Source organism: Benincasa hispida, chromosome 8, assembly GCF_009727055.1.
Source record: "Benincasa hispida cultivar B227 chromosome 8, ASM972705v1, whole genome shotgun sequence".
In the NCBI taxonomy this organism is placed as follows: Eukaryota; Viridiplantae; Streptophyta; class Magnoliopsida; order Cucurbitales; family Cucurbitaceae; genus Benincasa; species Benincasa hispida.
Window position 1 is genome coordinate 4,932,470 of NC_052356.1, and position 19,989 is coordinate 4,952,458.

Below are 19,989 nucleotides of genomic sequence, written 5' to 3' on the forward strand. Positions count from 1 at the left end.
TTCTATCAACACTAAATATCCAATAGAATGAATATAAACTATTTTGCTGATGGCATAATGGTACCAAATTACATTCTTTTGAATTCAATAGATCATGGAGGTGAGAGAGATGACATAATGGATAACCAACATTACAAGAATTTTGGGCTTTAATGTCGGTTGGAAAAAGTGAAACCGTATGTATAATGTCGGTTTTGTTTTTTTTAAAAATAGCGGATCTTTAATGTCGATTTTAAACCGACATTGTAGGTATACATTTAATGTCGGTTTAAAACCGACATTAAAGATCCGATTTTCTTTTTTTTCCTTAAAAAAAAAACCCATTCCCCCCATTTTTTTTCATTTCCCGCTTCTATCCCTATCTATCCTATCTATCCCTTTTCTAAACCCTATTTTTCCCATCAGCCACCTCCTCCCCAGTCCCCCCCATTTTTGTTTCTTACGAAAATGATATTAGGTTACATTTTGTTTCTCTCCTTTCTTTATCAGATTTCAGACAAACCTTCGTAGACGATGAAGAGAACTGAAACTGAAAGCTATAAAAAATGGCGACCAAAAATGCCAAAAAAGCCAATCTTTTGGATCATCACTCCCTTAAACACCTACTCGATGAATCTGTTTCTAAAGTAGAGAAGTAAGAGATATATGGAACCAACAAGAAATGGCAGAACCCATAGATAGGTCGGCAATGCCGGTCCATGTAGTACCGATTTGAAATCGATTTTGCATCTTTTCGTACTCCTGATGCCATTGATAAACAAGCAGCGAGAGTCATAGTTGATGCTTTGAGAAGATTCCAACGATGATTGAAAATATAAATTGAAGAAAGAACAGAGAGATCGGTAGAGATATGAAGGATTTGAATCTGTTTCTGAGGTAATTCAATTTGCAATTTTATTCCCCCTTTTTTAGATCTTTTTTGAGTCAATTTTAATCTAGGTTTAAGCTTTTTCCTTGCAGATTGTCACCAGTCGTAATGAAGGATTTGAATATGAAGGATTTGAATCTGTTTCTGAGGTAATATGAAGGATTTGAATCTGTTTTTAAGGTAATGCTATTTGGCTACATTTTAGTGTTTCTGAATATAAACTAGCTAAAAAAACCACAAAGTTCTAAGAGTTTTGGTAATGCGATACATTTTTTGTTTCGTCATTCATCTGTACTTCTTAGGGGAGAGAGGAATACTAGAGCATTTGAGATTTAGAGAAAGACTTTATTGATGTTTGATTCGTTGTTAGTTCATGTCTCTCTAGAAAGTGTCAAGCTGAAGAAAAAGAAGAAACACAAGAGAACAGAAAGGCCCAGGTTGGTAATTCTTTTGACATTTTTTTCTAGCACCATTTGTTACATAAGTGTGCCATATTCAGATATTCCAATCCTGCAGATGGTAGCAAAACTACATGGAATATTGAGACCATTTCTACTTCGGAGAATGAAATCTGATGTCGAGCTAATGCTCCCTCGGAAGAAAGAAATCATAATATATTGGTTATGATTGAAGGTAGCACTGTTTTTAATCTAATTGTTATAGATAGATTCTATAACCTATGCATCAACTTCTCTTGTTTTCATAAATATTATTTATATATTTAGATATATATCTCCGCCCAAATCCCTCCCCTCTCGTTCAAATCCCTCTCGCTCTCGCTCATAAAGGCCAAATCCCTCTCCTCTCGGCTCTCGCCCAAATCCCTCCCCTCTCGCCCAAATCCCTCGCTCTCGCTCTCACTCGTCCCTCCGTTCTCGTTACTCTCGCTCGTCTCTCCGCTCTCGCTACTCTCGCTCTCACTCTTGCTCATACCTCCACTCTCGCTCTCGCTCTCGCCGCTCTCGCTCTCGCCCTCGCCACTCTTGTTCTCGCACATAAAGTCCCCTCTCGCTTTATGTTTATTGTGTGGTGGTTTAATATTTGGTGATTGATCCTTGTTAACAAGAATTATTGGTACAGGAAGTTCACTTTGGGAAATTGATAGTCTTCGACACCATTATTGTCCTCCTGTTTCAAGGTATGCAGTTTAATATTGATCCAGAAACTTCTGTTTCTTTAGATTTCATACTGAAAACTAGTCCTTATGTTCTTTTAGGTTAGTTTTATGCCTAGTATCCCCGTACAATCAAGTGTGTGAAGTGTTCAAGAGAGAGCTTGGCATGACACCGGATAAGGTATATTTACCTGGCTAAACCTGTTTCATATAATCAGATTATCCATTCATTCTATTGAATGGAGATTACTTTTGCAATCTGACAGAAGCTGGTTATCTTGATTGTGTTACTGTTACATATGAGTTGGCACTTCTTTTTCTGTATTCTGATCACATTATAGCACGTTTCAATGTGCGTAACAGATTGAAGTTTCATTAACATTTGGCCTTTCATATGATTATATAAATGTGGTTATGGTTATAATATTAATTTTTCTCTTTGGATCAGAGTTTGCCTGAGGTTAAATTCTTAATCTCAGGCACATTACTTGTTAAGTTGAAGTTAAATTCTAAATCTTTCCAATTCTTCTGTAGTTGCTGGATGAGCTGAAGAAGAAGAATCCTAATAATGAAGTCCATCTCAACAACATATATTACATCTCTTAATCTCTCAAACCCCTTCCCAAATTTGTAGACAAATAAAATTGTGTTGCTCTTACACGGAAGATTCTGTTGCCCTTTTAAAATCATAAACTTTGTATTACTTGTAATTTTGTGTTTCAAGGCTTGAATTATTGTACACCTTTTAAATTATAATTCTATAGCAGAATTTGTGGATTAAATGTAATAGATTTACAATCCATACATGAATAATGTCATAGCCATAGTGTTTCGATGATGATGTGTCATGTTATACTTTTTTACTGAAAAAATGGATTTGGCAAGGGAACTTTAAAAAACGGACAATAATTGATAAAACGGACAGATTCGGGCTTCAATGTCGGTTAAGAATAAAAAAAAAAAAAAGGTTTTAATGTCAGTTGCAATCGACAAGCTTTAATCACTAAAGACCTTTCGTGTCGGTTGCAACCGACATTGAAGGTTGTGTTATTGGTGTTATTGAAGCCCTTAAATGTCAGTTTAGAACCGACATTAAAGGAAACCGACATTAAAGGACTTTAATAACACCATCTTTAATGTCAGTTTAAAACCGACATTAAAGCCCAAATTTCTTCTAGTGCACACTACCTTCTTTTGAATTCCAAAACTAACCTACAAGGAGAGTTTCAATATACAACATGTTATGGTAGAGGTGAAGGAACTCTTATCAAAGAGTACCTCTGAGCGGAAGCAAGATCGTTCCAAACTCATTTTGACAGAAATAACGCATTCACAATCAAACATACAAGTTATGCATCTAGCAACAAATTACGGCATGCTTTGAACTTTAAACAACAAAGAGAATAAGATACATACCAGTTGAAGAACTTTTCTTCGCTTTAAATCTCACTCTCATCAAGGGATTACACCTCTTGCTCTCGTTGTGCAAGCCAAACCAATCGTCCACCAAATCTCGCTGTTGTCTACCCACGAACGGATTCCTCACGAACAAGGTAGCAGGGAAGACACCACCACTCGGAATCCTTGGTATTCTTGGATTGAGAATCCAGGAGGTGTGAGCTCTGTTGGATTTGGTAGATAGAAGGAGGAAGGAACAATCGTTTACCATGATCAAGCAAGTGGGAAAAATCGGAAGTCTATCACATAGACAGATGCTTGATCGTTTAGGTAGAAGTACACGATCGTGTAGTAAACTGGGGCTGATCGTATAGACGATTGTTTAGTAAAACGCTCGAGCGCGAGATTGCTTAGAAAAAGCTAGAGGATCGTTTAGGTAATTCTATGCGAACGTGCATGTACACGATCGTTTAGTGAACTTTGAGCTGTCGTGCATGCTCTCAGTTTGCTAGGCGATAGGTAGTGTACTCAATCGATGAACGAATATCTGATCACCTGCAAAAATGAAAATCATTTTCATTTTATCCTTCAGTTACGAAAACTGAATGCAACCTCCTACTATCTCATTCGGTTACGGAGAAAAAACCGACAACAATTATCCCATAATCGTTTAAATTAAAAAAATAAATATAATCTTATTATATTTATAACCTATGGTTTAGTATCACATCATATGCAATATATGAACCATAGTCCTTTTCTCCTCCACTAGATATAAATCATATTTATATCATTTTCCTCCAATTAATGTATCTCATACATGATGTCAACTATATCATATATAATTGACTAGTTTAATAATTTCATATATAATCGAACTCCCTCTTATCAATTTGAACACTTCAAACTGACTCAAAAACTGATTCTCAACTTGAATTCATTGAGCTACCAAGAGGAGCTTATGGACCTATAACTCAAAACTTCAATGGTACGTGAATAGCTGGCTAAACTCTTTAGCCACGAGATCCACCATCTGTTAACTGCCAAACATTCTACTAAAGACTGACAGCTGAACTCTTCTCACCTTAGATATATTTTTGTGTCCATTCGGATATAACCAATCAACAGTATGATAACCCTTCACAGATTCTCGTAAGTATAACTGGGCCAATTTGTCGTTTTGCCCATATAGTTACATCTAGCTCCTTAAGTACCACTGATCCCTCTAATGAACAATACAACGTAGTCGTACTATGTGTGGACACCTCTCGAGCCATGAGAAGGTGTGCCGTCGTATCATTCAAACCCCGAAATCAGCCCTTAAAGGAGCAATCTATCTACTTATCCCTGCTTTGGGGAAGGAGTGAATTCTATCTTGTGTAGCTGAATTCTCAGCTCCCAAATCAGACGAATCCCCAAAGTGGTAGGTTTGAGTCGGCGATCTGGCCACTCACACCCATGCAAATCAAAGGACCGCCCTAAAAGGTAGGAGTTCCCAACTCACTCAGGATTGAGGTCATGTTATCTATGGTCATCCTAGTGAAGTGAAGTTTCTATCATGAACAACGTTATATAACGAGACTATAACACTTCGTGGTCCAGTCTTATACAAACTCTTTTGTATAGGATGCCCCCGCTCGCATGTCTCCACATGAATGATCAAGATCAGACCATCTGTAGCAAGTCACAACACTTGTAACTATTATATAAAGTGGGCCGCATTCATAGTGTTACTAGGATAAGGTTTCCCTCCTATATCCATATACTACAGACTATTTTGGTTATTCACTTAAGGCATGATCCACCTATATGTCTCCACATACATGCTTAAGTTACAATGACAACCAGGGATCTTAGTTTATTGGTTTGTGGTAAAGCAAATAAAACATCCAACGTTCCTAGACAATAGTGAAGAAAAATATCATATATTATTACATCATAAGCGTTTGTTCAATACAGTGTTTACAAACTACAGGACACAACGTGAGTTTAGGGCATCATCCCCAACAAGAGGCAAGACAACCTAAGGGCTGGGGGTAGAGGAAACCCCCACCCAAAAAAGAACTACAAGAAAGGTTTCCATTTTTAAATAATCATAGAAAGTATAAGAGAAATCTTTGTGATTTGAACTCCACCAACTAAAGGAATTTCTGCTGGCATGAATTAGGAAGAAACCTACCTTCTTTAAGTAAGGGAATGTCTACCACAGTAAATGAAGAGTAAGATTTTGGGAGGAGAAACTTCAATTGGGATCATCACGTGGGTAACAACATGGCTTCTCACCCACATGATGTTGGATCGACACCAGCATGCATCGGAAGAGTTCCGGATCCATAAGCACTCTAATTCATTAATTTTGGTATAAACAGAAACATGTAAAACAGAGTTTAATGAGTTTCAAGAACATACCTTGGTCGAATCATTGAAATCTCTATTTTCAGCTGCTAAATCCTCCAAATCTTTGTGTAGACCACCACAAGATCTTCCCTACTATTGTCTTGGTATTCTAGATTGAGTTGTGGGACTCAAAATAAGCTGGAATCAAAGGGAATATGGAGAAAGCTCATTGTATCAACCCAAAATGAAGAACACCTTCTTTGTCCGAATTTTCAGAAAATTTATTCGGTTGCATCAACTTCAATTTCACTCCAATCTCTTCAATATATTGCAGACTATCATGCAAAGAGATGCGTTGCATGGGATGCAGCTCATGCTTGGAGTTAAAAAAGGAAGAGGTGGGTTTCTTTGTGAGCTAATTGAAGATGAACTTGAAAAATCCACTTTTCAATTTTTGTGTAATTTTATTTCCAAAATCCAAAATTGATTTTAAAATCATATTTTATTTATAAAATCAAAATTTATTNCTAATAAAATTAATAAATAATTATTTAAACAATTTAAATAATTCTAATTAATTTAATATCCAATATTAAATTAATTTTTACACAAATTCATCTTCATATATTTAAATATATTTTCTCCAATTCCGTTTGATTCTAATTTGAACGTTTCAAATTAACTTATCACGTTACTCTAGAGCTAATCCATTTCTGAGCTAGTAGAGGGACCTCGTGGACCTACAGATCATGACCTCCAACGATCCGAGATTAATTGGCTAAACTCATTAGACTGATCTAACCCCCATTCATTAACTAATGAGTCACTCTACTAAAGTCCATAGTTGAACTCCCCTCACTGTAGATATATTATGTCCACTCGATATAACCATCATGGGTATAGAAATCTCATCATTGTTTCCATCATAGACTAAAGGTTTGTTCAAGATCTTTTTCTATAAACATCTGCGTACGTCTATGTAGACTTAAGAAGTCACAAGCAAACCAAATAGATTATAAAAGCTTAGAGATAATTTGAAGAAAGAAATTGACTATTGTGTTCATTACTTTCTTTTAAAAAGTTGAATATGTATTGTCCCAAATGAGCTTGTAGTCCCCAGCAATGCAAGTGCATATGTTTCCCTAACGATATTCCCATCAATTTATGTTTGTAATTTCAACACTAAATCAAAGCAAGATGTTATTATTAACTCACTTGGTCAGACTCGTAACGTTTGTGAGGCAATATAAACTGTACGAAAATAGTTCAAATTAATCATATAATTTGAAGTAAAAGAGTATGAATGGAAAAGACTCCAACAGGAATTTGAGGATAAAATTAAATGATCGAAAACAATTAAACACAAGGAAATTACTAGTACGCTTGGAACTTACAGGGTCACTAATCAACTTACTGTCTTTACCCCTTCAGGACTTTCACACTCCACACAGAATCCAATATCCTGAGTAAGCATAAAATGCAACTCCATTTTAATAAGAACATACGAACATTCACCAAAATGACTATGATGGAGACAAACGACCACAAAAAAGAACACGAATTTGGTGGATCTGAATAAGGATAAAGAAAATGGTATCTTTTAGATTTTGTCGATGAGCGACGACGAACGGAGGCTGGAACCACAACAAACCTGCACAATCGATGAAAAATAGAGGCGGATTAACGAACGGAGGTCATATCCACACAAGGAATAGATCTGCATAGCAAACGAACTTGGCATGATCGACAAACCACGACAGAGTTGATGACGGGCAAAAATGTACGTCATTATAGGCCTTTTATTTAGAATTTTGAGGGCTGCTAAGTAGAATATGCGTGATTGTACTAAGAATTCATGAGAAAACGAGCTTGCGTCGATCGACATTAAGAATCTCGGCTAACCCACTATTATGCGTTACTTTGTGTCCAATTGTCTATTTTTGTAGCTAACGCAGGAATCGATCGCATGCGGTGAATCTCGCCATTGCAGAGGCGTTGCATACGCGATCGCATACGCTCGACGCATGGATGTTGCGGCCATTAACTGCATGCATCCATTGCATAGAGGTTGCAGCTACAGAGTATAACCATAATAGAGGGATGACTGCAAGGGTGGTGGAATGTGATGATATTTCGGAAACCAAGCATGAACACATACCATGGGAGTATCAAAAGGTGATGTTGACATTTCACTGACCACGCTGTTAGTAGCAGAGATTTAGGACAGGTCCATCACGCCGTTAGCTGCAGAATTTAAAAGAAGGACCATTAATGTTGTCGGCGATTAAACTCTATAAATAGAAGCCTTGGAGCATAACTTCAGATATCTAAGCTTCTACCTTTGGGTAGATCCTTATGATCCAGACAAAAGCGTGAGAGGATATTCTTGAGAGTTCTTCATTCCTCTTACCTTTCCAAATGACGACCGGAGCTCTGCCGGAGATAGATCTTGAGAGAGACTACTCCACCGCCCATCCATAGCACCACCAGCAACCTTGACATACATCTGATGGATGCAAGACATTGCCCATCTGGCCCTCCATATCTCTTCTATCTTTGTATTGTATTACATTGTGGCTTAAGAGATTAATACATTTTGTGATTAATGCATTTCCCTATTTCCTTTGATTCCATCTTCTTTTTCTCCTCATCTTTTACTTTCATTACAAAGACTAAGTAAGATTGCAAGAGTATCACATACTCAATCTTACGGTGTAGACATATGAAACAAGTAGCAAACTACCGAGAGGTGTGCGTTGCGTGAGTGTTGTGAGAAAATCCTATTTGCTTAGTGTGATGCTGTAGCAATGCTTGTCTATGAGCTGATCAGCGGTAACTAACTGCCCGGGAGGGTAAGTGGTGAAACGCATTAAGCAAATAAGCAGTGTTCCTAGAGATAGGAATAATCTTACGTCAACCATGTTTATGTGATTACCTTGTCTTATGAGTGCATCATTCATCATTTAGGCATACTTGAGAGAGTAGTCTAAAGACCAAATCTAGGCTTGAGAGAGTCAGATTAGATCGCATAGGCAAGAGTAGAGGCTTAGAGATAAGCTCTGTTTGCTATCTCACAACGTATGCACCCTATAGGTAGGATATGGTGGTATGCGGTCATCTTGTTTATGTGTGGGAGCACGTGAGCAAGAATAAAGACTTAGACATAAGGCCTCTCGACACTATCGCACATACATCGCATGCGTCTTTGTCAAGTATGTGTAGCATAATCGCATAGCTTGCGCTGGCTAGGGTTACCCTTACGATCAAGCTTAGTGTTGCGGTGAAGTCATCCTCGCCATTTTATCTATTTTCCCATGCATTTTATTACGCATTAATAGTTGTCGTGTCTCTATCTCTCATAGTCATACTTCCACTACGTAATTTGTTAGTTAGGAGTAGGAGTAGCGTATAGCCCATAACCTTCAATATTCTTTTATTCTTCATCGTAAACACTTTACTTCATAACATTTAGCTACAAGTCCCTCAGTTCGACCTCGGATCACCGAGAAACTTGCGATCTCGTTATACTTGGTGAGAGAGCAAGAAAACTTATGGCAGGAACGGAACGCATGGTCATCGCATAGGTTCTTAAACGTATTTTGCATATCCCTTAGATCAACGCATCACCAGCGACGCATGGAGAACGAACAATGAACGTATATTTATTTACTCCGTTTTCCCATAGCATCAAAAGTCTTCACCCACGATCGACGGATGGATGGCAAGGGTTTGGAAGAGAGAAGTGAGAAAGAAAAGGGTCTAAATCTGAACCCATCTCCATACCAAGGTTTGAAGGTGTGAGAATGAGAGGAAAAAGAAAATAGGAGGGAGAGTGAAGAGGGAAATGAAAAAACGGGGGAAGTAAGTAGATCTTTAATGTCGGTTTAAAATTGACATTAAAGATCCATTTTTTTTAAATACAAACCTGATATTATACATCCAGTTTCACTTTTTTCAACAGACATCAAAACCTAAAATTCTTGTAGTGCACGTAACCTAAGATCAATGAAGTTAGAGTTCTTATCAATTCAAATTTTCAAGTATGTGTTTTTCTTCTAATGAAAATCAATAATCTAATTGAAAAAGAGCTATTTGAACTAGATTTGATTGAACTCACAAACATTGACATCCCCATATGATAAGCTCTTAGCTCCGAGCACATAAAACGGGCAGACATTTTCGTTTTCCTCCTGTAGTAGTTGCATTTCTTACATAAACAGTGAAGATTTGGTTCAAATTGTCATCATATGAAGTAGATTGATATTCATTAAATCGAAACGAGTCAGATCACATGCAACAGAAGTCTTTGTACTATAACAACCTTACATTCAAAATAAAATCAAAACAAAAGTTTTCAAAAATTTAAATAAATATAACATTGGTAGCCAAGAAAATTTAGATTGTAAATAAGAGAATTAATATCATTAAAATAAATATCTTTTATTTTTAAGAGACTAAGACCTCGTTTCGTAAAAAATTATTTTATTTTTGAAAAGTAAACTTATTTCCTTTGATTTCTTACAATGACGTGCATCTTTATTCATTACAATAGTTGAATTCTTAACAAATTTTTTTTAAAAAAAAAAGCTATTTTTTTTAGTATTCAATATTTAGCTTAGTTTTTTAAAATCATTAATAAAAAATAAATAACAAAAAAAGAAATTTGGAGATGGAAATAGTGTTTATAAGCTTTATTTTAAAAATTAAAAATAAAAAACTAAATGATTACCAAACGAGATTTAAACTATATTTTTTAAAATGATAATAAATACTTTAATCTACCATTCAATTACAAAGCATTGGCCATATGATAATGACATATGGCCAACACCTTCTATCTTATCACTGTTCATATTTTCTCTCCCTTTCATTTTCTTTTTCCTTTATTATTTCTCTTCAATCTTTAAAATCAAAATTATTTAAATATTTGATATATAGCCAATATCAATTCTAATTTAAATTATTAAATGAAATTTGTATATAGGATTTAAATTTCATTTTTGGTCCTTATTCCATTTTCACCCCTATCAAGATTTAACCTTTTTTTTTTCCCTAAAGCTTTTAAAGATCTAGTTTGGTTTGCTATTTTTTTTATTGCTTAACATCTGGTCACTAGATACATACTTATTTAAATAGTTCATATTACCTCAATACATGTCCGTTTCATTTCATTTATGACATAATTAACCATATCATAACACTATTTACATATAATATGTGTTAATGAGCAAGAAATTAAATTTATGATTTGAATCTTCCTACCTTCTATTACATTAAAAAATACATGACATAATTATTACAATAGCTAAAATGGTAATATTTCTTTTTAATTTAGAAATTAAAATAGATATGTGGAAGGTTTAAGAAAAATTGTAATACACTTGAAAGTTTTGAGATTAAAGTAAATATTTATAAGTTTAGTAATCAAAGAGAACAATATATTTACTATATATCTTAACAATTTTCTTTTACTAAAAAAAATATTTTAAAAATACAGAAATTAAAAAAGAATTAAATTATTTTTTTAAATACAATAGGAGTGAAGGAATTCGAATAACAGAGATTTTTTAATTATTAATACATACTATAAATCAGTTGAACTATGTGGATAGTATCTGCCAGCTTGAATGAGTACGATTTGAGTTCTTATTATAAATGAAGAGAACTACTATTTAATATCATGCATGCATAGTAAAAGGTAGTTTTCCTTCTCCCATAAATAGAATGTAGTGACATCAACCAAAATAATTGTAATAATAGTAGTACTAGGTCAGGGGAAGTTCACTTTTAGGAATTTTTTTTTTTTTTTTCAAATCTAATGGAATTGATATTGTTAATCCGAACATAACCTAATAGATAAGACAACGATTATCATCACCAAGATCAATACTTTAATCTTCTACCCACAAACGTATATTACCTAATTCATTTCGCTATTTCAAGTTTGTAAATTCACACTTTTAATTCACCATTTTTTTTAATAAGGGGTGAAATCAATAATCTCAATTAATTAACTTTCTTTTTCTTTTGTGGGGGTATTGATTCTTCTAATAGTGCTTTGATCTTTTTTTAGTTATGTTTGCGCATTTTGTTGTGTGTTTAAATACTTTTTGATGATTTAATTGATTTCATAATTAGGTTTAGATATTTCCAACCTGAATTTGATCTTTAGAGCATAATACCATTTGAGTTATTTTAAGATATTTTATTTTAGTTTCTAACTTTCAAATATATTCTCTCTTATTTTACGACTAATCATTTAACTATAATATCCTCAATCTTCAAAGTCAAAGTTTAATGCTTAAGTCGATGTGAAATTTCCTCATCAAATAAATAAATTAAATAAACAATACAAATATAAAAACAAAAATAGTATTATATATGCAAATTTCAGAGTTACAACAGAAAAAAAAAACCCCAATCTAGGGTTTGTTAAATAATAATTGTGTATGGTGAGATCAATTAATAATTACATGTGGAGAACATGTGCACTGCAATGAATTATTATTACAATTATTTATTACATTAAAAAATAATTTAAAGAAAAAGGTTGGAATGTAATTAATGAAAAGAAATGAAAATAATTACGTTAATTAAAAAGGTGCTCTTTGAGGGATGCCTTTTCTCCTCCTTGAATTAGAATGTGAAGGATGCGTGTGATTTTGGTATATTTGGTTTCTCCCTACACGCAATTCTTCTTCTTCTTCCTCCTCCTCTTCTTCTTCTTCCTTTGATGCCAATCTTCTTCCTATTCTTTCCCTTCTTTCCAATACTTCCTCATTATTCTTTCCTCTCGAGTAAAACGTCGAATCGTCATTCATCTTTATTCCAATGACCTAAATCCAAAAAATCGAAAATGAATATAGTTCAACTGATATAGTACTTGTACTGTCAACCTCGAAGACAGAGATTCGATTTCTCCATCCTACATATCGTCAAAATAATAATAATAATAATATGGACAATCTTTCCTCTCGAGTAAAACCTCGAATCATCATTCATCTTTATTCCAATGACCTAAATTCAAAAAATCGAAAATGAATATAGCTCAACTGATATAGTACTTATACTGTCAACCTCAAAGACAGAAATTCGATTTCTCCACTCTACATATCGTCAAAATAATAATAATGATATGGAACACAAAAAAATGGTATACTACGTTTGAGTATAATATTATATAACTTTTTCGAGAAGAAAAATGTGTCCAACTTAGTTTGTAATAATATTTGTTTTATTTTTCAATTTCATATCCTTGATTTCATAAAATTTCAAATTTATTTCTCAATCGACAATTTTTTTTAATGGTGTATTGTTTTCCCTAATATATAGAAGGCATTTGTGGGTTAGGTAAGTTACATTACCAATATTAGGTCACATATATAAAAGTAGGTAAATTTCGATTTCATAAATAGAAATGTCTATTTCATTGAAATTAAAATTAAACATAAATAAGAGTATTTTTAGTGACTTTATTAAGAAAATATATTTTAACATTATCATATCCAATTTAACGAATATTAAATCAACTTATATTAGAAGATTTAATACAATACATAAAAAAAATAAAATTAAAACTTTTCTAAAAAATAGAGGAAGAAACTGAAAAATAACTCAAAATATTTATAAAATAAACTAGACATTTCCCAAATGAGAAAATATGACATTATTATAGTTACACAACTTTTTTCTAGAAGGAAAAGATTTATATACCCACATTGCAAACCTGAGTGGATCACTTTAACTACCTATTCATCTACCTTATAAATAATTTTTACGAGCCTATAATTTAATAATTTAGTGACAATCGAAAGAACACCAAATACACTAGAAATTAAAAGCTCAAGTCTTATTTATATCGAGTATAGCTCAATTAGTCGAGATGGAAACGACGTTTTTTTATTAGTCAAAAAATTTGAACCCAAAAAGAATAATGGCTAGATTAACTAGAAATCAAATTACCTTGCAACCAAGAGAGCAAAATCGAAATGGATCCAAGAGACTTCTAGTACAAATTTCACACGTATGAGAGCCTCCTTTACTGGCGGAACTCTTCGGTTGAGGCCTCTCATTTAGAAACAAAACTCTTGCACTGTTTATCACGTAAGTTTGAACTTCACTTATATCTAAAACCTTCTCTATTTCGGTCACTCTCACCACATCGTGATATGAAGATCTTCGTATCTGTGTAAATTCAAAATTAATACTCTTTTCAAGATTTCGAAAAAATGTAACTGATAATTTTATCCCATAAAATAAAAGAATTTTGAAAAATGTATTTCACATCTAATTGTTGTAAGAAAGTTAATTCTTTTAATCATGCATTAATCCAATATGATATACATATTTTAAACTTGTATCCAATTGCTACCATGTCATTTGCACAACCACACACTTTTCCAAAAAAAAAAAGAAGCAAAAAATGGTATAAAATTTAGAGCAAAGTAGAAGAGAACCCCACCAAGAAAGTGTTACTACCAAACAACCCAAAGAGAAGGAAAAACTTTAAAATCTTAAATCTTTGTTTTTTTTTCAATAGCTATCCAGATTAATATCGATATCAAAACTTCAATTTTAACAATAATTTTTGTGAAAATAGTAAATCGATTTGGGAATATATTATCATACCGACGGATATTTAATCATTAGTTATTACATTTTAAATCAAATCTCCCACCTCCACACATGCTTATTAAACTATACAAAATGGAATGATGGAGCACCCTCCTCATTTCTCTCAACGAGGAAACGAATAGAAACGAAAGAAGAAGAAGAAGAAGAAACCTGAATGACATGATGATCATTATGTTTGATGGATCGACAGTAGAAGCAAAAAGAGGGATGGCAACAATCAAGGCAAAACATATTGCATTCACTTCTTGGAGCTTCTTTATGTGAAGGACAAGCATTGAAAAATGTTGTGGACAGTAAAGATTCAAGCCATCTTGGGATTACACCCATTGTTTCTTGCTTTCTTTCTTTCTTTGCTTCCCAACAAAATCACTAAATTCTCTTGCAAATAACTGAATATGAAAGGAAAGTGATGAGTGAACTGGTTTTTAAATGGACGGTCAGGATTGGGAGATGGTAGGTCAAGTGGGATTCCGGCCGTTGGATTGGATTTCGAACCGGCCGCGTTTGGATGTTACGCTAAAACCTTTCTTGCCAAATTAAAAATTCGGGTTGGCAGAATAAATTAGTTGATAAAAAGAATATAAAAAGGGAACAATTGGACCGAGAAAAATGGATTCTGTATTTAAGTCTAAAGTATTATTCGATATAGTATAATATAAAAGGATTTACATAAATAATAAAATTTTGGTTCAACTCTAAGAGCCTATTAATGATAGACTGTATTATTTATAGGAATCTATCAGTAATAAAGTCTATCACGGTTAGATTTTACTATATTTACAAATTTTTTTAAGATGTTGCTATATACTCAATTATTAGGTCTAAAAGTGTTACCCAGTATAAACACTCTATTTTATTCTCAATGGAATAAAATTAAGAAGAAAACTGGATTTTATTCATTAAAATAATAAATTAAGGTTATGTTCGCTTACTATATTTGATTTTTTATTTTTTGGTTTTGAAATTCTAGTTTATAAACCCTACTTACTACTTTCAACTTTTAAGTTTCTACGTTTTATTATCCAATTTCTACTAGTGTTTCAAAAATCCAAGTCAAATTTTGAAAATAAAAAAAATAATTTTTAAAAAGTAGTTTCTGTTTGTATAATTTTACTAGGAATTCACGTTTCTCTTAAAAAAAATTGATAATTATAATTAGAAAATAGAGAGAAAATAAGCTAAATTTAAAAACATAGAACCAAAATATGTCCCGTTTAGTTTTTAAAATTAAATTTATAAACATCACTTATTTCTATATCTTTTGTCTACTTTTTTGGAGTTTTTTCCAAATCAAAGCTAAAATTTGAAGAAAAAAATAGTTTTCAAACAACTTATTTTTTTTTTTGGAAATTGACTAAGAATTAAAATGCTTAAATAGGAAATATGAAAACCATCAGTAAGAAATTATGGGATAGTAAACATAATTGTCAAAAATCAAATTGTTAGCCAACAGAGATTTATTATCTAACATAGTTTTAGTTTTCATTTTTGGTTTCTAAAATTTGGCTTATAACAATATTTCTAATGATGGATTTCTTTGTTTTATTTTCTAATTTTAGGAGTGGTTCAAAAATCAAGCCATGAAATTTGGTTTTCAAATTTCAATTCTCTTTTTAAAAGCAAACACATATATGTTTGATAACTTTTTTTATTTTTTATTTTTTATTTTTTGGTTTCCAAAAGATAGAAAACCAAACTGTTATAACTGTTTTTGGTTTTTAATTTTTTAAAAATGAGAGAGACGAAGAGATACTTTAGAGAGAGAAAAATGTGTAAAGACGTTCAAATAAAAATTTTAAATTTTGAGACATGGATATACAAATGTTTTAGAGAGAAAAGTAAAATAAGGTAAATGTAGAGACATGAAAGGAAAATATTTATTTAGAGAAAAATTAGATACAGATATGTTTCAGACAAAATATTAGTTAAAGGTCATAGTTAAGATAGAAAAAAGAAATAAAAGCCTGAGGAAAAAAGAAAAATTGTAGAGAAAATAAAGTTGAATAAAAAGAGAAAATTTAGAGAGAAAAAATTTACTGTTAGTTAAATAAGTAAAAATGAGAAAAATAAAGAAGATTATAGTGAGAGAATTAAACTTCGCCCCTTCGCTTATTCATAGTTTTTGTCAACGTAGTTCAACTGATGATATAGTGTTCATACTATCAACTTCGTGGTTTGAGATTCGATTCTCCTACCTCACACTTTAATTATAATACATTTGCCAAAAAAAGAGATTTTTTTTGTTTTTGTTAGAGAGAGTGTTGGGTGAAAATTTAACTTTCAAAACGAGAGGAAACCAATTTTTTGGTTGGAGAATCCCACATTGAAAATTTTGGTATTGGAAGCCTTCCTTATATACTCCAATCTTGAGTTTTGGGTTTGGGCTCTGATTGGTACCCATGTTTTGGAGGGAGTGAGGAGATAGACTAATGTGAGTTTGGTGGATGTCCCACACACGCCACCCTTCCACCTATAAAAGGGGTGGCCTTTAGCAGTTCGAAGTAATTATTGGAAATTGATGGAGAAGAATAAAATAAATTATTTTATTTAATTCTTCCCTTTTCTTTCTTTTTTCTTTCTCTTTTTTCTTTCTCTCCCCCTTTCTTCTAGTAGACACCGAGACCCCCCTCCCCGACCTCCATCGCTCCGCCGCCCGTCAACCGCCAGATCTGAGTCGAAACTCTCCCAGCCACACCACCGACCCAGCCTCTTGCGCCGTTCGCCCTCCTTCGTACTGCTCGTCGCGCCGACGCTTCCTCCCAGCCGCTATAGTCGACACCGAGTCATAGATCTGAGGTGCACGTCCTGGTTGTCTCAGTCCCAGATCCAGCCGCTTGCCCTCTACCTTCGTGTCGACTTGATATACCCGTCGAAAAATCCAGATCTGAAGCGCCGCCTCGCCGTTCGAGACCCGGCACCACCCTTTCTCAGTCGGTTGGATCCGACTCCCACCAGCGATGCGCCACTCGACGACGAGCTTCAAACGCCCGCCTCTCTCTCTCTCTCTCTGACCCACGAGATTTGTAGCTTGCCGCCTCTGTTGCGAGTCGCTACTGCCTAGGTTGTGCGACTCCACTCCGACACCACCGTCAAGCAGGATGTCGTCACCACTCGCTGGATCTACTAGTTTGGGTGAGTTTTGTTGGGAATTTGAGGATTTGTGGTTCAGGTTTTGAAATAACCAACCAATTATGGGCCTAATTACTGGATTAATTGTGATTTTGGATTTTAGATACAAAGTTTGGAGGCATTTTAAAGTCTTTGGATGCTACTGACAAAATTATGAGTTCCGTCAATTTTGGTAACTTTTGGGTGAGTAGTTGGTTTGGTTCCCTTTTTGATTAAGGGTAATCGTTGAAAATTTAGTTATTATACTTTGGTTTTGATTTAGGTTCAGTTTAGACAAATAAATAGAACTTTGGAACTGGCCTCGAACCAAGCCGCGACTTTGGTAAGTTAAATTTGTTGTCATTTGATTTAATTTGGTTAATTGGATTTAGACCCCAAAGATGAGTTTAAAACTTTGGATTTATTATTTTTGGACCAGGGGTGCTAAATTAATATTTGTAATGTATGTTATAGGGTGGATTCAAAGTCTTCCAAGAGTTATAAGAAGGTTAATTACTTGGGTTAATTTGGGACCAAATTTGAGGTAAGTAATCTTACCACTGGAATTGCCCACGGGCCAGGCTTTAGTTGTATGCTAGCATGATAAGTGTATGTTATGGTAAATGTTAGCATGTTGATTGACAGTATGACCTGAATCAAAGTATGTTCTGGCACGAATTCTGATTTTTTTACATACACACCTAAGTACTTGATCGTTAGTATGTGTTTTCATAAGTCGATGTCTGATTTGCTGGTGTTGAGGCATACTTGTATGTTGTGGATTTATGATGTAAGTTATACATGGATGATGTATAATATGTTATTAAGAATTATGTGTATGTGATGAAGCCATAGTATCAAGGATTTTTATGTATGTTTTAGAACTGTACAATGTTGAATCTTAGCATGTTAAGACTGTGTGAATATCCTCATTGATTAGTTAGATGCTCACCAGTTTGTGTTTCCTTCGGGATTCACCAGTTTGTGTTTCCTTCGGGATTCACCAGTTTTGTGTTTCCTTCGGGATTCACCAGTTTGTGTTTCCTTCGGGATTCACCAGTTTGTGTTCCTTCGGGATTCACCAATTTTGTGTTTCCTTCGGGATTCACCAGTTTTGTGGTTCCTTCGAGATTCACCAGTTTTATGGTTCCTTCGGGATTCACCAGTTTGTGTTTCCTTCGGGATTCACCAGTTTTGTGTTTCCTTCGGGATTCACTAGTTTTGTGGGCATACTTAACTACAATAGGATAGGACTCAGTATTTATGCCTCATATGCAGGTATCTAGAGGACATAGATGCCTAGCCTGACCCCAGTGGTGGGGCTACTTACTGAGTATTTTGTACTCATTCTTTCTTATGTTGATGTTTCAGGTAAGGATAGAGATGCACCAGCGATGGCGCAGCGGAATTCATGATCGAGCCACTGGGACTAGTTTTTACGCTTCCGCATCATGAAATTTAGAATCCTTATTTTACCCTCAATTTCTAGTTTTACTGTTTGAAACTTATTATGAAGGATTGTTACTTTTATATTTTAATAGTCTTTACGAATTATGGGTACCCTATTATTGTTTTAAAAATTACATTTAATAAATTTCTTTTGAACTTCTCTTGTCTATTTAGAATTTATTTCAACATTACTAAGTGTCGTTTCAAATTCTATGCATGTATTTGTTTTAGTAACGACCTAACCTAAGTCCTAGGGGGTCGGGTCGTTACAACCAATGTTACATGTAACCACAGGCGAGAGAGAAGACTTATAAACAACCCCATTCGACAACATTAAGAGGGACAAAGTAAATAATCTTTAATCTTAAAAAAAAAAAACCTTGACCTGACTTCAAAAGCGTGTCTCGAACTTATTCTCTGTGCTTAGCTGAATTATACTCTCCTTGTACTTAGAAGAGACAGAAATATAATAGGTTTAATACGACACATGTGCAAGTAAATCTTATGCAGGCTAACTCATAAAAAGAGACCAGGTCGAGGGAACATGCTAATAGATGAAAAACACTCAAAAAGTACTTTCTTGAGCTTAGAATTTTGTTAGTTTTATTGCTTAATTTGTATTCGTTGATACATTTATGTTTAATCATAGGAAATCGAGCATTTGGACCAAAACAAGCTAAAATGAATGTAAAATGATGAAAATACCCCTTAGGAAGGTCAAAAGATGACTTAGGCAAGCAAAGGGTCAAATTCATGAAAATATGGCAAAAACGGGCATGGACAATGCGTCGTGGCACTACAGATGCCATCCACGACGCTGCGAATAGTATGCACCAAAAAAGATAGAGTCTGTTGGGGGCTCTGTCCTAAATCTCATGGTTTGTAACGTATAGACGGAGTTAATTTATTTAATAAAATAAGGAGATATTTTATTTGACATTTAGACTTGTGTAACTCAATCTAATAAACTAAGGTCTGAGGTTATTTTATGTAACTTAAATATGTATGTGTTTGACATACATGTAGATCATATTTAAATAATAACCTAAATGGTCTATAGTATATGGATAAGCTTAGATGC

The 19,989-nt window shown here is 33.9% G+C and overlaps 1 protein-coding gene and 2 long non-coding RNA genes across 5 annotated transcripts; 2 read left to right on the forward strand and 1 right to left on the reverse strand.

Annotated features, from left to right (window-relative positions):
* Positions 1-1,229: 1,229 nt before the first annotated feature.
* LOC120083842 lies at positions 1,230-2,589 on the forward strand. 2 transcript variants are annotated; one of them, XR_005483550.1, is made up of 4 exons: positions 1,230-1,501; positions 1,949-2,006; positions 2,085-2,163; positions 2,517-2,589. It is a non-coding gene; the product is annotated as an uncharacterized LOC120083842 (long non-coding RNA). The 2 variants fall into 2 exon arrangements; XR_005483549.1 differs by lacking the exon at positions 1,230-1,501 and having other exon boundaries at positions 1,850-2,006.
* Positions 2,590-12,107: 9,518 nt separating this feature from the next.
* On the reverse strand, positions 12,108-14,720 carry LOC120083632. Of its 2 annotated transcripts, none has more exons than XM_039039466.1 (3): positions 14,502-14,720; positions 13,680-13,901; positions 12,108-12,553 (listed from the first exon to the last, which is right to left on the reverse strand). In XM_039039466.1, the coding sequence occupies exons 1-3, from the start codon at positions 14,676-14,678 to the stop codon at positions 12,311-12,313; spliced, it is 642 nt and encodes a 213-aa protein (XP_038895394.1). In that variant the 5' UTR covers positions 14,679-14,720; the 3' UTR covers positions 12,108-12,310. The 2 variants fall into 2 exon arrangements, with proteins under 2 accessions (XP_038895394.1, XP_038895395.1); XM_039039467.1 differs by lacking the exon at positions 12,108-12,553 and adding an exon at positions 12,571-12,734.
* A 3,153-nt stretch (positions 14,721-17,873) lies between these two features.
* Positions 17,874-19,069, forward strand: LOC120083604. Its single transcript, XR_005483475.1, has 2 exons — positions 17,874-18,003; positions 18,831-19,069. It is a non-coding gene; the product is annotated as an uncharacterized LOC120083604 (long non-coding RNA).
* Positions 19,070-19,989: the final 920 nt, after the last annotated feature.

Coding starts and splice junctions, on each gene's coding strand:
- LOC120083632 (XM_039039466.1), bottom strand. CDS start 14,678: ATGGGTGTAATCCCAAGATGGCTTGAATCTTTACTGTCCACAACATTT. Junction 13,902..14,501: donor ATGATCATCATGTCATTCAG/GTTTCTTCTTCT, acceptor GAATTTACACAG/ATACGAAGATCTTCATATCA. Junction 12,554..13,679: donor TTTGCTCTCTTGGTTGCAAG/GTAATTTGATTT, acceptor TTTTGGATTTAG/GTCATTGGAATAAAGATGAA.